The 16,767-nt window shown below is 44.6% G+C and overlaps 1 protein-coding gene across 6 annotated transcripts in view; it reads left to right on the plus strand.

The window, feature by feature from the left end:
• LOC121859818 (homeobox protein prospero-like) overlaps nucleotides 1–16,767 on the plus strand; it is a 225,980-nt gene that overhangs the window by 177,157 nt on the left and 32,056 nt on the right. For all 6 annotated transcript variants that reach the window (XR_006087733.1, XR_006087732.1, XM_042356784.1 and 3 more), the window contains exon 4: nucleotides 13,510–15,765. Coding sequence is in view for 4 of the 6 variants with exons in the window: in XM_042356784.1 (XP_042212718.1) it covers nucleotides 13,510–15,765 (2,256 nt within the window). In the remaining 2 variants the exon portion in view is untranslated. The remainder of the gene's footprint in view (nucleotides 1–13,509; nucleotides 15,766–16,767) is intronic.

Below are 16,767 nucleotides of genomic sequence, written 5' to 3' on the forward strand. Positions count from 1 at the left end.
GTGTAAATTAATGCTTTCTGTGTACCTGTGAGTGTAAATTAATGCTTTCTGTGTACCTGTGAGTGTAAATTATCGCTTTCTGTGTATGTGTGAGAATAAATTATTGCTTTCTGTGTACATGTGTGTGTAAATTATTGCTTTCTGTGTACATGCGTGTATAAATTATTGCTTTCTGTGTTCGTGTGAGTGTAAATTATTGCTTTCTGTGTATATGTGAGTGTAAATTATTGCTTTCTGTGTACATGTGTGTAAATTATTGCTTTCTGTGTTCGTGTGAGTGTAAATTAATGCTTTATGTGTACGTGTGAGTGTGAATTATTGCTTTCTGTGTACGTGTGAGTGTAAATTATTACTTTCCATGCACGTGTGTGTGTGTGTAAATTAGAACTTCCTGTGCATGTGTGTCTGTAAATTATTGCTTTCTGTCTATGTGTGAGAATAAGTATTGCTTTCTGTGAAACATGTGAGTGTAAATTATTGCTTTCTGTGTACGTATTAATTGTAAATTATTGCTTTCTGTGCTTTATGTATGTGTAGTGTGCTTTCTGTGTTCGTGTGAGTGTAAGTGTGCTTTCTGTGTACATGTGAGTGTAAATTATTACTTTTTGTGTACATATTGTGTGTAAATTAATACTTTCTGTGTGTGAGTGTAAGTGTGCTTTCTGTGTACATGTATGTGTAATTATTACTTTCTGTGTTCGTGTGAGTAAGTGTACCTTCTGTGTACATATGAATGTAAATTATTGCTTTCTGTGTACATGTGTGTGTAAATTATTGCTTTCTGTGTACATGCGTGTATAAATTATTGCTTTCTGTGTTCGTGTGAGTGTAAATTATTGCTTTCTGTGTATATGTGAGTGTAAATTATTGCTTTCTGTGTACATGTGTGTAAATTATTGCTTTCTGTGTTCGTGTGAGTGTAAATTAATGCTTTATGTGTACGTGTGAGTGTGAATTATTGCTTTCTGTGTACGTGTGAGTGTAAATTATTACTTTCCATGCACGTGTGTGTGTGTGTAAATTAGAACTTCCTGTGCATGTGTGTCTGTAAATTATTTATCACTTTCTGTGTTCGTGTGTATGTAAATTATGGCTTTCTGTGCACGTGTGTGTATATTTTTGCTTTATGTGTACATGTGTGTAAATTATTGCTTTCAATGTAAGTGTGTATGAAAATTATTGCTTTCTATGAACGAATGTTTGCGTAAATTATTGCTTTTTGTGTACATGTGTGCGTAAATTATTGCTTTCTGTGAACGTATGTTCATGTATATTATTGCTTTCTATGTAAGTGTGTTTGTTGAGTATTGCTTTCTATGTAAGTGTGTACGTAAGTTATTGCTTTCTATGTAAGTGTGTATGTAAATTATTGCTTTCTATGTAAGTGTGTACGTAAGTTATTGCTTTCTATGTAAGTGTGTATGTAAATTATTGCTTTCTATGTAAGTGTGTATGTAAATTATTGCTTTCTATGTAAGTGTGTACGTAAATTATTGCTTTCTATGTAAGTGTGTATGTAAATTATTGCTATCTATGTAAGTGTGTACGTAAGTTATTGCTTTCTATCTAAGTGTGTACGTAAGTTATTGCTTTCTATGTAAGTGTGTACGTAAATTATTGCTTTATATGTAAGTGTGTATGTAAATTATTGCTATCTATGTAAGTGTGTATTTAAATTATTGCTTTCTATGTAAGTGTGTACGTAAGTTATTGCCTTCTATGTAAGTGTGTACGTAAGTTATTGCTTTCTATGTAAGTGTGTATGTAAATTATTGCTTTCTATGTAAGTGTGTATGTAAATTATTGCTTTCTATGTAAGTGTGTATGTAAATTATTGCTTTCTATGTAAGTGTGTACGTAAGTTATTGCTTTCTATGTAAGTGTGTATGTAAATTATTGCTTTCTATGTAAGTGTGTATGTAAATTATTGCTTTCTATGTAAGTGTGTACGTAAGTTATTGCTTTCTATGTAAGTGTGTATGTAAATTATTGCTTTCTATGTAAGTGTGTATGTAAATTATTGCTTTCTATGTAAGTGTGTATGTAAATTATTGCTTTCTATGTAAGTGTGTACGTAAGTTATTGCTTTCTATGTAAGTGTGTATGTAAATTATTGCTTTCTATGTAAGTGTGTATGTAAATTAATGCTTTCTATGTAAGTGTGTATGTAAATTATTGCTTTCTATGTGAGTGTGTATGTAAATTAATGCTTTCTATGTGAGTGTGTATGTAAATTATTGCTTTCTATGTAAGTGTGTGTGCAAGTAGTGCTTTCTGTGTGTATGTAAATTATTACTTTCTATGTAAGTGTGTGTAAATTATTACTTTCTATCAGTGTTATGTAAATTATTGCTTTCTGTGTAAGTGTGTATGTAAATTAGTGCTTTCTGAAATTATTAACCCATGTAAATTATTGCTTTCTATGTGAGTGTGTATGTAAATTATTGCTTTCTATGTAAGTGTGTATGTAAATTATTGCTTTCTATGTGAGTGTGTATGTAAATTATTGCTTCCTATGTGAGTGTGTATGTAAAATATTGCTTTCTATGTGAGTGTGTATGTAAATTAATGCTTTCTATGTGAGTGTGTATGTAAATTATTGCTTTCTATGTGAGTGTGTATGTAAATTAATGCTTTCTATGTAAGTGTGTATGTAAATTATTGCTTTCTATGTAAGTGTGTATGTAAATTATTGCTTTCTATGGAAGTGTGTATGTAAATTATTGCTTTCTATGTGAGTGTGTATGTAAATTATTGCTTTCTATGTAAGTGTGTATGTAAATTATTGCTTTCTATGTACGTATTCATAGTAATTCTTTCTTTCTACACATGTGTGTACATATTGCATTGATTTCTGTAAGGGTGTTTAAGTAAATTATTGCTTTATTTTTACGAGTGTATAATTATAGTTCTTTTATTTCTGTTATAAATGTGTTTATAAATTATTTATTTTGTTTATGTTTAAATATGATTTTTATCCCCCTGTGTGCTTATGTAAATGCTTTCTTTGTAAATATATACGGTATACACATTATTGCTCTCTATGTATGTACGTGTGTATGTAAATTGTTGCTTTCTGTGCGCATATTTATGTAAATGCTTTCTATGTGCTTGGGTTTATTCTTGCTTAATTTATAAGTCATCATCATCATCATCATCATCACAATTTATCACTATTTGCAACATTTACTTGGGTCAGCCTCTCTCGTCAGAATTTTATATCTCTGAGGTCATTTTTCACAACCTCTCCCCATGTCATTGTGTTTACCTCCCCGTGGCTCCTCCCTCCCTCCCCCCCTACATTCAATTTATGCATCTCTTGACTCACTTGGTCTCTTTCCTTCTCTCCATATGCCCAAATTATCTCAACCTACCCCAAGGCAATACTTCACCCTAACTCTCAATACCTCCTGACCTCCTGACCTCCGGGTTGTATCTCTCAGCGTTTTATATAACCATTCTCATTTCAACTCGTGTGTACATTGATTATTGGTTGACTGTGTATGTGTGTATATACAGTAAGTCATTGATATATGTGTACGTGTGTGTGATAATTGTTGTTTTATCTGTACTTGTTCGTGTAATTTATTCATTTTTATGTGTAAATGCGTTTATATTTTATCATTTTTGTGTACCCGTATATGTAAAATATTTCCCATGTATGTACAGTAGTTTGTATGTATGTGAATTACCTTTCCTTGTACGTATCTGTGTAAAATATTGATTTCTCTGTGCATGTGATTGTGAGCTATTTTGTACACATGGATGTAAATTATTGCTTTATGTGTACTTGTAAATTTAAATTGCGACTTTCTGTGTAAGAATATGTATGTACTGTATGTATGTATGTATGTATGTATGTATGTATATATGTATGTAAATTATTCCTAACTGTGGGTATGTTTATATAATTTATTTTCATTAATTTATTTTGCTAATTTATTTTCGTACGTATTTATAGTCAACTTTACCTGTGTATAGAACAGATTGTATGTTGAAGTTGATGTGTAATATTTTATTGTTTATGTGTATACCTTTGTGTATATATTTAGTTTCAGTCTTATGGGAATTTATTATTGTCCGTGTACATATTTTTAGTGATCTATGCATGAACTCTCACACAAGATATGTTAATACATATGTGTGTATAGAGTGACGATTCATACAGGTGTTTTTGTCTGTTAACCTGAGTGTTTTGTCGTTTAGTTTTACACCTGTGGACGATGTTTCATGTATACATTTGTAGTTGTGTGTGTGCGTGCGTGTGTGTGTGAGTGTGTGTGTGTGTGTGTGTAATTCAACAAGTGTACGTTTCTAGAGTTCCTTGCTCTTTGTGTACGTATCATATATATATTATCGTACTTCCATGTGTACTTACATGGATCTAATTGTTATCGTCCTCACGGCGCTTCACGTAACTGTACAGTATATATGGACTCCTCAGCCAACTTGTACCTCTGTTAACTTTTTATCTTCATTATTATAACTTATATTGCTTGTACAGTACATGGTAAATTATGCTCTGTTGCATTCATGCCAGGTTGGGTTAGGTTAGGTTAGGTTAGGTTAGGTTAGGTTAGGTTAGGTGCTATTCTGTAAGGTAAAATAATGATTATCTCCAGGACCACTCCTTCATACACACCAAACTGAGTTTTCGAACTATTATGAGAAGTATTGGAAATTATCCCGATCCCACATTTACCCTAATGTAATAATAATAATGGTTGCCCCTCGTGTAACAAGGATGGCCGGCCCAAGGGCCAACTAGGCGTGAATTTGTTTAAGGTGTAGAAGCTGTCGCCAACACAACAACCACACTCTGAGTTAACGAGTTGCGTGTCCCAGTGTCAAGGAATAGTCCGAGAAGACCGGACAACTCGCCAACTGCACTGGCTAACCATTACCTCGGAACACAATCCGCAAATCAATTAACATCCAGGTTCCCAATTACTGTTGGGTAGACAGAGGCAAATGGCGCAAAGAAACTTGCCCATAGTGTCACCCTGCCCGAGGATCGAACCCAGGTATGCTAGCTTGCGAGGCGAGCATGTTGACCATTACACCAACGGTCGCCACTATCCACCTGTAGCGTCACACACACACACACACACACACACACTAATCACCAACTGAAGAACAATACAAAACACAATACTATTCACCACAATGTTTTCCGAGGAACACGTGTATACGTGCAGGTGTAGGTGCAGGTGTAGGTGCAGGTGTAGGTGCTGGTATAAGTACAGGTGTAGTTGCAGGTATAGGTGCTGGTATAAGTGTAGGTGCTGGTGTAGGTGCAGGTGTAGGTGCTGGTATAAGTGCAGGTGTAGGTGCAGGTATAGGTGCTGGTATAAGTGCAAGTGTAGGTGCAGGTATAAGTACAGGTGTAGGTGCACGTGTAGATACAACTACAGGTATAGGTATAAACCTCAGGTAACATAACTACGACTTGGAAGCCGCTGATTACAGGTAGCAAGAACCGCTATGTAAAGTTAGATGACGGGTGGCAGGTGATGGACTGTACAGGTGAGAGGTCGTAGGTCGTATGATGGCAGACGACAGGTGGTACGATGGCAGACGATTAGTTTCAAGTGCCAATGGATGCCACACTGAACACCCGCTTCCTGATCCTCAATACCTGTGCGTGCCTCAGGTGTGTCTGTGTGTGTGTGTGATCGCCATACACACACCTGGCTGCCAAATATATACATTATTGTACTTTTTACGGGACAATGTGCTCTCTCTACATCCCTCTTTCCCTCCCCTTCCTTCCTCTTTCCTCCCTGTCTTTCTTGTTCTTCTTCTCTGTTTCCTCCCTCTCTCCCTCCCTCCCTCTTCACTTCCATCATTCTTACCGTTCACATAATATTGAGAATGACAGAGAACGTAATACAGAAGGTTGAAATTTGAAGTAACTACTTAGGAACTCATTGCTGTAACGCACTATGCACTTAAGCGACTAACTTGACGTTTACTGAGTAAGTGCGTCAATATACACTCTACCAGTATACTCTTAAGTGCATGAATAAGAACTTGAAGTGTTCTTACCGCTTCCACACATGAAAGCAGTGGTGAAAAGATACGATTTCTTTCCATTGACTGATGCAGTAAAGTGTCGTGAAATATTGAAGTAGCATGTGTAGTGGATGTGTCTCATTTAAGTAGCGTTTGTAGTGGATATGTAAAGTCGTGTAAGGTATCTAAGTAACGTGTTTAGTGGAGGTTTGTGTTATAGTAAAGTGTTTAAGTAATTCGCAATTGTGCCTGACCGCCATTGACTACATTGCCACGGTATAGTGTTATTGAAGACAGTACTAGCTCTTAATTCTACCTTTGTGTATGTATGTATGTATATATGTATGTATGTATTTATGTATGTATATATGTATGTATGTGTCATGGCAAGTGCGTGGCACTGTTATTCATAACAGGTATGTAGCACTATTGGGCTTGACAGGTGTGTGGCACTGTTGGTCATGACAGGTGTGTGGCACTGAAGGTCATAACAGGTATGTGGTACTCTTGGTTATGACAGGTGTGTGGCACTGAAGGTCATAACAGGTATGTGGTACTGTTGGTCGTGACATGTGTGTGGCACTGAAGGTCATAACAGGTGTGTGGCACTGTTTGTTATGACAGGTGTGTGGCACTGACGGTCATAACAGGTATGTGGCACTGTTGGTTATGACAGGTGTGTGGCACTGAAGGTCATAACAGGTATGCGGTACTGTTGGTCGTGACATGTGTGTGGCACTGAAGGTCATAACAGGTGTGTGGCACTGTTTGTTATGACAGGTGTGTGGCACTGGCGGTCATAACAGGTATGTGCCACCAATATTAATAGCTTGATTATGGCACCATTGGCAGTAACAGGGGTGCTGTGTGATACCATACTAGCAGTTGTGAGGAGTAGTGGGTACAACAGGTGTGGGAAGGAGGAGCTACAACAGGTGTGGGAAGGAGTGGGTACAACAGGTATGGGAAGGAAGAGCTACAACAGAGGTGTGGGGAGGAGTGGGTACAACAGGTGTGGGAAGGAAGAGCTACAACAGGTGTGGGAAGGAGGAGCTACAACAGGTGTGGGAAGGAGGAGCTACAACAGGTGTGGGGAGGAGTGGGTACAACAGGTGTATGAGCCAGGTATTACAGATCATTAGTGGCAACAGATTCGTAAAGGTAATTAGCTTCTTCCTGGTGCAATTAACAAGTGTGTGTGTGTGTGTGTGTGTGTGTGTGTGTGTGTGTGTGTGTGTGTGGATGATGGTAATGGTGATGATAAAGTTAGTAGCAACACTATGAATGGTTATTGTGGTGGTAATTGAGGTAGTAGTAGTAGTAATAGTGGTAATAACACACTATGAATGGTTGTGGTAACGTTAACGATGGTATTAACAGTGATAATGGTAGTTGTAACAGCACCATGGGTGGTTGTGATGTTGGTAACGGAGGTAGTGGTAACACTATGGTAGCACTATGGATAGTTGTGGTGGTGGTAGCGGAGGTAACGGAGTTATGGTAGCACTAAGGATGGTTGTGGTGGTAACGGGATTATTGGTAGTACCATGGATGGTTATGGTGGCGATGGTAACGGGAGTAGTAGTAGTACCATGGATGGTTGTGATGGTGGTAACGGGGATATTAGTTGTGATAATTGTAGTACTAACAGCACTGTGGGTGGTTATGGTAATTGTAACACTACCAAATACTCACATTAACAACAACAACGCCCATAAATTACTTAAGTTAGACCTACAAAATAACCATAATAAACACCAACTGGTAACTCGGGCGGCACGAGCCTCTCCGGCTGCGCGTGCCGGTGTTGCCTATTCTTTGTGACCGATTTTTACTTATTATTTAAACTCTAAGGTAAACTTTACTAAGAGTTTGTTGAAATTGCATACATTTATAGTAGATGATGGATGATCCTCGCACTTCAGATATTCGGAGTATATTCATGATAGCGAGTACATATAGAAATGGTAACTAACACCTCATATGGCGGGAGATTTTCAAATGCTTTTTAAAAAGTATATCGCTAAGTTCACGAAACCTGTTGTCACGAGGTGGTAGCATTACCCAACACAAACACACAAGGAGATAAAGCAGGACAAACGTATCAGTTGACAGAGAGATAGATGATATCATTCCTTTAAATATTTGATTTAACAATAAAAGTCCATTCATGAGGCGTTCATTTACTAAAGTTACAATATGAGATGAGGTGGAAGGTCGATTACTTTCGCAAGAGCCAGCAAGGGTTTTGTTGTCATACGTGGCTGTCGTAACCTGGGATGTTTACCTTGGTGATTCTGCTATGTAGAATTATGAGTGAGTAAGATTATTTAATTAAGATTTGTACAATAATGATTGATTTGTCAATTTTGCCGTAACACACCGCGTTCTTCCTCCTCCCGCACCACACCGTGTTCCTCCTCCTCCTCCTCCCGCACCACACCGTGTTCCTCCTCCTCCTCCTCCCGCACCACACCGTGTTCCTCTTCCTCCTCCTTATTCTCGTCCTCCTCCCCACCAGAATACTCGTAGTCACTAAGTGTTCTGCCGTGCCACTGACCCCCACCACTATCAACCCAAATTTTCCCTTTCACTATTCCTCCCCCATCCCTCCCATCTTCCTCCCTCCCCTCCCACCTTCCCCCTCCCTTCCCCTTCCCCTTCCTTCTGTCTCCTCACTGCCCTCTCTCCCATCTTTTTACCCCTTCCTGCCTCTTCTCCCCCTCCTCGTCTCCTTTCCTTTAGTAAGCCCGAGTGGAAGGAGTGACGCTTAAGTGGTGGGTGAGGGTGAACAAGGGGTGGCACTCAGGGTGGCTGGGGAAACAGGGGGTGGCACTCAGGGGTGAAACAGGTACTCAGGTGTAGGGAAACAGGGGTGGCACTCAGGGTGGTAGGGAAAACAAGGTGGCACCAGGTGGGGAAACAGGGTGGTACTCAGGGTGGTAGGGGAAACAGGGGTGGCACTCAGGTGGTGGAGGTGGCGGCAGGTAACAAGGGCTCGGGTGCAGGTGCCACTCAGGTATATTATGGAGTGTCAGGTGGGCGGCCCTCAGGTGGTGCCGCCCGCCCGCCCCGCCCCACCCGCCCCCCTGCCCTGCCCCTGCCCCACTGCCCCGCCCCACCCGCCCCGCCTGATTGTTACTGACTGGCTCGTTGAGTGTTACTGACTGATTGACCCGCTGAGTGTTACTGACCGACCCGCTGACTTACTGACTGGACCGCTGACTTACTGACTGGACCGCTGACTGTTACTAACTGAGCCGCTGACTGTTACTGACTGGCCCGTTAATCGTTACTAACTGCCCGTTAACTGTTACCGACTGCCCCGTTAACTGTTACTGACTGGCCCGCTGACTGTTACTGACTGGCCCGTTGACTGTTACTGACCGTCCTGTTGACTGTTACTGACTGGTCGTTGACTGTTACTGGCTGGCCCGTTGACTGTTATACTGACTGGTTTGTTGATTGTTACCGATGGCCTGTTGATCGTTACCGACTGGCCCGTTGACTGTTACTGACTGGCCCGTTGACTGTTACTGACTGGTCCGTTGACTGTTACCGATGGCCCGTTGACTATTACTGACTGGCCCGTTGACTGTTACTGACTGGTTTGTTGATTGTTACTGACTGGCCGTTGACTGTTACTGACTGCCCGTTGACTGTTACTGACGGCCCGTTGACTGTTACCGACTGGTCCGCTGACTGTTACTGACTGGCCGTTGACTGTTACTGACTGGCCCGTTGACTGTTACTGATTGTGTTGGCTAATGTATAGGTGAAAAAGATGGGTGTGGGCGGCGGTGGGTAGAACAACAGCTGACCAGAGGATAGGTGGATGGATGGGCGGTGAGGGGTGTAGGCAGCTTGGGTGGTGCAGTGATTACAGGGTGGGTGGCGGTGGGTTGTGTAGTAGCCAACATCGTCGCCACAGCTGACCATAAAATGGGCGGGAATGGGTGGCGGTGGTGGGCGGCAGGTGCGGGTGGGCGGGTGGAGCTGGTGGGCGGTAGGACTAACACCGTCGCCACAGCTGACCAAAGGTAAACAGGGAATGGGTGGCGGATAGGTGCGATGGGCGGTTGGTGGGTGGCGGGGTGCTGGTGGGCGGTAGGACCAACATCGTCGCCACAGCTGACCAGAGGCCACACGATCGATAACACTGAAGAGTCGCGCGACCACCGCTCCTCCTCCTCCTCCTCCTCCTCCTCCTCCTCCTACTCCTCCTCCTTCACATATTCTCCCTCTTTCTATTATTATTATTCTCTTCCTCTTATTCTTCCTCTTCGTCTATCACTTCCTTCTATTCTCTCCTTTTTCTTTTCCCTCTTCCTTCTTCATTTCTTATATTTTCCTCTTCTAACTTTCATTCCTTCCTTTTTCTTTATTTTTTCATATTCTCATTATTCATTATCACTCATCATTTATCGCCATCCACCTCCTTCTTTCTTCTTATTCTTCTTCTTCTCTGTCTCTCCCATCCTTCCTCTTTCCTATCTCTTTCCCACAGCCCCATCTCCTCCCCCCACATTCTCTCACCCTTCCTTCTCTCTTCTTCTCTCACCCTTCCTCTCTCTCTTTCAACCCTTCCTTCTCTTCTTCTCTCCCTTCTATCGCCTATTCTCTCACCCTTTCTCTCTTCTCTCACCCTTCCTTCTTCTCTTCTCCCATCATTCTACTTTCTTCACTCATTTCTCTATCCCTCTGTCTCTCATCATTTATCCTCCTCTCTTCAAGCTCCCATCCTTCCTCCCTGGCTAACTATCCTTCTCCCGCTAACTATCCTTCTCCCCGCTAACTTATCCTTCTCCCTGCTAACTATCCTTCTCCCTGCTAACTATCCTTCTCCCCCACACCCATCCTTCCGCTAACTATCCTTCTCCCCGCTACAACACCCCCTGCCACCTATCCTTTCTCCCGCTAACTATCCCTTCTCCCCGCTAACTCTATCCTTCTCCCCAACCATCCTTCTCCGCCAACTATCCTTTCCACGCCAACTCCATCCCTCTACCGCTAACTATCTTTCCCCAACTATCCTTCTCCCCGCCATATCTATCCCCACTAACCATCCTTCCCCGCTAACCTATCATTCTCCCCGCTAACTCTATCCTTCACCGCAACTATCCTTCTCCCCCGCCAACTATCCTCTCCACGCTAACTCTATCCTTCTACCCGCCAACCATCCTTCTCCCGCTAACTATCCTTCCCCGCTAACTATCCTTCTCCACGCTAACCATCCTTCCCACGCCAACTCTATCCTTCTACCCGCTAACTATCCTTTCCCCCATAACTATCCTTCTCCCCCGCTATACCTATCCTCCTCCCCACTAACTATCCTTCTCCCCGCTAACTCTATCCTTCTCCCCGCTAACTAGTCTTCTCCCTGCTATTCCTATCCTTTCCCCACTAACTATCCTCTCCCCCGTTATACCTATCCTCCTCCCACTAACTATCCTTCTCCCGCAACCACTCTCTCCTGCTAACTTCTATCCTTCACCCGCTAACTATCCTTCTCCCCGCTAACTATCCTTCTCCCCGCCAACTATCCTTCTCACACAATCATCCTTCCTCCCTGCTAACTATCCTTCCCCCGCCATATACCTATCCTTCCCCGATCAACTATCCTTCTCCCCCGCTATACTATCCTTCTCCCCACTAACTATCTCTTCTCCCCACTAACCATCCTTCTTCTCTCCGCCACCTCCTCCCCACAACTATCCTTCCCCATCAACTATCCTTCTCCCCAAAACTATCCTTCTTCCCCATCAACTATCCTTCTCCCCAATAACTATCCCTTCCCCATTAACTATCCTTCTCCCCGCTAGCCATCCTTCCCGTTAACTCTATCCTTCTTCCCGCTGCTTCTCCATCTATCCTGTGTTTACCTGCTATCCATCTATCAGTCTGATGGCCTAATCCTTCTTGCTACTCCTATCCATCTATCTCTCAGCCTACTAGCTCTGTCCCTTCTTCTATCCATTCATTCATGACGTTACTTCTCAACAGATATGTTACATTTTTATATTGCTTTTGCACTCACTCCTCCCCTCCTCCCCCTTCCCCTTTCCTCCTCCCCCTTCCCTTCCCTCCTCTTCCTCTCCTCCCTCCCCCCCTCACCACGTGTCATGAAGTGATGTATTTTTGTTGTAGGACAGCCGGTGTGTGTGTGTGTGTGTGTGTGTGTGTGTGTGTGTGTGTGTGTGTGTGTGTGTGTGTGTGTATTACTACAGTCTCACTATGAACTGTTATTCCAAAAATTCTATTTGTATATGCTTTCTTCCACGACCCCACGCCAACCCCTCTTTTCTCTTTTTCCCTCATCTGTTCAGCTGCTCCTCCCTCTCTCTCTCTCTCCTCTTTCTGTTTCTCCGCTCCCTACACACACACACACACACACACACACACACACACAAACCACCTCGCTAAGTCACTACACTACCCTTCTCCCGCTCGGCCGTCAGACCTTCCCTCCTCCTCCGCCCAAGACAAGACTTACCTCACCCTCCACTAACACCGTATAAGTGGCAAGGTCCTCCTCCACTTGTAAGATAGCCACCACAGCCTCAAGCCCCCCTCCGCCCAAGACAAGACTTACCTCACCCTCAACTAACACCGTATAAGTGGCAAGGTCCTCCTCCACTTGTAAGATAGCCACCACAGCCTCAAGCCCCCCTCCCCCCCCCTCCATCTAGTAATTCCTTTGCTGGTGCGGGTATCCTTATAAAATATAAAGTGATTCGGTGCTCCGATTCGCACGCGGCTGTCCACTTCTAGCCCGGCAAGTCGTTCGTGTTGTTGTCATTATTGTCGAATTGTGGGGAGAGAGAGAGCGCTGGTGTGTGCGGCCGCTAGCCCGACTCTGCCTCCGTGTATATATTCATATTACACAATCTCTTTACACCCGTTTGTCATGCTTTGTCATACCCATCTCTCTCGTCCATATTTGATTACATACATACACATTTTTTTACTGTTATTATTTCGTGTTTTGGTTTTTGTACAAGAGTGTATTAACCTGGTGTTTTCATTCATAGCTCGGCGCTGATTGAATAATAATATATAATTTTGTTACTGCAGGCATACAAACATAACGATCTGTGAAACCATCTCGAGTAACTAATGTATGTTATACGAGAGATAGTTTTATTTCATATAATTGGATAAGTTAGCTGGAGTTGTTTTCTCATGAGCCTCATTGGTGATTCTGGTAAGGGCTACAGGGAGGGTCCTCATGTCACGGGGGGTGCGATTGTAACGCGGGAAATATGCCAGCGGCCGCTATTTAGATGATTCCATGTCCGGAGTCTACACCTTTTTCTATGTCATTTGGGCTGCCTGATCATTTCACTCATTTTCATATACTTTTATATTACATTGTGTATTATCATATAATTAACATATTTAACATAATTATATATTATAATATATTATAAACCGCGAAGAAGTCGCCATTGCGCATCCTCAACATACTCACGTACGTCTTTCTTACCCTTACAGGCGCACCGGATGAGCCAAGCAGCCTGGTTGGTGGCTTAAGAATCGGCCCTCGTGACGTAGCGCCACCCTATTGGCCGCCGCTACCTCTCGCTCCTCCCTCCATGCATCCTCCACCAATCGGCGCGCTCCCTACCGCAATGGCTCACGACGAAGAAAGCGATTGCTTCATGCTAGGAGAAAAGCTGTCGAAGAAACCGAAACGGATCAGAACAAGAGTAGACGCCGGAGAGCCAAGGAACTCTTACTCGGCCTTCAGTAGTTTACCCAACTTGTGTGGTGTTAGTGTTAATGCAGTCAGGCCGGGAAGTGCTCCTAACCTCTTCAGTGCAAGTCAACCCTTTTGTGGACTACCATTTGTGAACTATTTCAACCCCCCACCCACGGTGGGTTCGCGCGGTATGCTAAGTGAGTTGTTCGGCGCCCACACCAAGCCTGTGGCGCCCTGCCCGCCTGAAGACACAGTGTCAACCATGGGTGTATTGGACAAAGTGACAAGCTCTAGCGTGCATAGTGCTGATGCAGTGAACTCGGTGATTCGGGGACCAGAGCCAGATAACGTGCTCTTACGTGAAATCCTTCAGGGACGTAAACGGGACCTTCTTACTATGGAGGAGATTGAGGCTGCCCGCTCCTTACACAACAATAACAATAGTTACAAGGGGGCGACGGACTCTGTGGAGGCCAACAATGAGGAGCCTAACGCGGGCAGAGACGAGAACAGTGTGTCTGCGGAAGACGCGCGGTGTGAGTCTGAGGTGGAGGAGACCATGAGTCAGAACAGTCCGCGCACTGACTCCCCAGAACCTAGGAAACGTCTGGAGAATATAGTGAGTGTGATCCGTTCCTCGCCCACCCCCAACACAACCGTCAATGGGTGCAAGAAGCGGAAATTGTACTTGCCACAACAACACGAGACACGACCCAACTATGACTCACAAAACGAGGAAGGCGAGGCTGCGACTGAGCCTGATAATAAGACGAGACGACTTGAAGACGATGAGCAGGTGGAGTCTCGGGTGGCGGAGTCTGGTGAGGAGGGGGGTTTACAGATTGACCTGAGTGTGAGGCGACGGTCCCCGGAGCCACAACGACCCCCCTCACCCAAACCTCCCACCTCCACCTCCTCAAACGACTCCAACGACGCCTCTTCCTACCTCCTGGATTATGCCCAGCGTTTAATCCGTAACCAAGAGGCGCGATTACAGAGGGAAAACGACATGAAGAACACCGACTTGAATGAGAAACTGCAGCTCTTGCGAAACTTAAGTTTAGGGTCTCAGGTGACGGACTTGGAGGGCCTGGCCGACGTGCTCAAGACGGAGATCACCGCCTCCCTAGCCGTCATCATCGACACCATAGTCAACAAGTATGTACAGCAAAGAAAACTGCTCACCAAACAGGCGGAGGTGGCCGCTGAGCAGCTCAATCGGGACATTGCCTCGCAGCTCATGGAACGGTCCCGCTCCCCACGTTCTCACAAGATGCTGGATCGAGGGCCTCCCAACATGCCCAGACTCAACGGCATGCCCGCCCCCCACGGACCTCTCAACCTCTCACCCTACCCAGGCTCTGAAAACAACCTCAACAACCTCAATCTACCACACCTACGACCACCTCTCTACAAACCCCCACATGGGTTCTTCCACGGCAACTTGCCTCCCATGGGCGGGATGATCCCTAGCGGGCAGACCTCCCCCTTCGGCGGGATGGAGCCAGAGCAGGATGAGGCCCTCCCGCTAGTGGTTACACCTAAGAAGGTGAAGCGACATAAGGTGACGGATTCTCGCCTAACGCCCCGCACGGTTGGCCGCCTCTTGGAGGACTACCCCCGTTACGGACCCCTGCCAGGGATGGGTGGGCAGACGTCCCCTCGCAGCTCCCCTCCCCCACCGCCACCCAGCCACCACCCGCACCATCGGCCCACCTCCTTCCCCCAACCCCCACCCTTGTTGCCAGTATCACTGCCCACCTCCGTGGCCATCCCCAACCCATCTTTGCACGACACCAGTCTACTCTATCCCAGCTACTATGGGCACCGGGCGTCTTCTCCCATGGACGGCCGGCGGGAGGAGTCTCCTGCAGGTCCTCCGCCCCCACACCCTCACCCGCTGCTGCATCCGGCGCTCCTGGCAGCCTCCTCACCGGACTCCTTCTCACGCTTCCTGCACGGCGACCACGACCGCGCCTCAGATTGTTCGCCAGCAGACCCACACTACGACGGAGTCCAGCCTACTATATCCTTTTATTCACCTGAACGTAAATATCAACTCCAATTGTTTGTTCTCTATGTTTGCTTCGCAGAAAGTGGCTTGTATATCTATCCATCCCATCCTCACACTCACATCCTCACACTGATGCACCCACACGTGCGTACACACACACACACACACTTGGCCTTATGGACGAGGAATTATATTTCTCATATTATTCCTCATCACACACCACACCAAGGTATATGCTGGCCAAGTTATCAACAACTTGTTGTGAATGTTATCGTGGCACCACCCAGCCTCTGCTTGTACCAGTCACCCACCCACCATCTCTCCTCATCCCTCACTAGAATTCCCCCCAACCTCCCATGGACAATACCTGGCCCCCACAGTGACACCTCCCTCACCCCACACACCCGTTCAGCCTCCCACACACCACCGACTCCACCATTGTCAACTCCTCTCTGCATCAATCCCTTTTCCTCCCTCTCTGGTGCAGTCCGTCAATCCTCTTTACTTCTTGTTCCAATAATCCTCGTCTAATATCTCTCCTCCCTGTCTCCCTCCCTCACCTGTTATCCCAGTAATCTCTCACGAGTCATTTGTTATCTTAAAACCTCTTCTTCGTCCACCTCTGACTCTGGTACTAATATTCTCACCTCTGACTCTGGTACTAAGTTTCTCACCTCTGACTCTGGTACTAAGTTTCTCACCTCTTCCTCATTCTTATGTGTGTCTCATCCTGGTAGTCACTCTATTTGTTATTTACCTTCCTTACTTCCCCATTTACCTGACCCATTACCTGATCCATACCCAATTAACTATCCTCAACTTATGTCCTATCACCTATCTCATCAGTGTTTACCTATCACCCATCTCATCAGTGTTTACCTATCACCCATCTCATCAGTGTTTACCTATCACCCACCATCAGTGTACTATCACCCATCTCATCAGTGTCTCATCAGTGTTTTCCTATCACCCATCTCATCAGTGTTTACCTATCACCCATCTCATCAGTGTTTTCACCCATCCCATCAGTGCGTTT

Source organism: Homarus americanus, unplaced genomic scaffold (genome assembly GCF_018991925.1).
Source record: "Homarus americanus isolate GMGI-L3 unplaced genomic scaffold, GMGI_Hamer_2.0 scaffold30161, whole genome shotgun sequence".
Lineage (NCBI taxonomy): Eukaryota > Metazoa > Arthropoda > Malacostraca > Decapoda > Nephropidae > Homarus > Homarus americanus.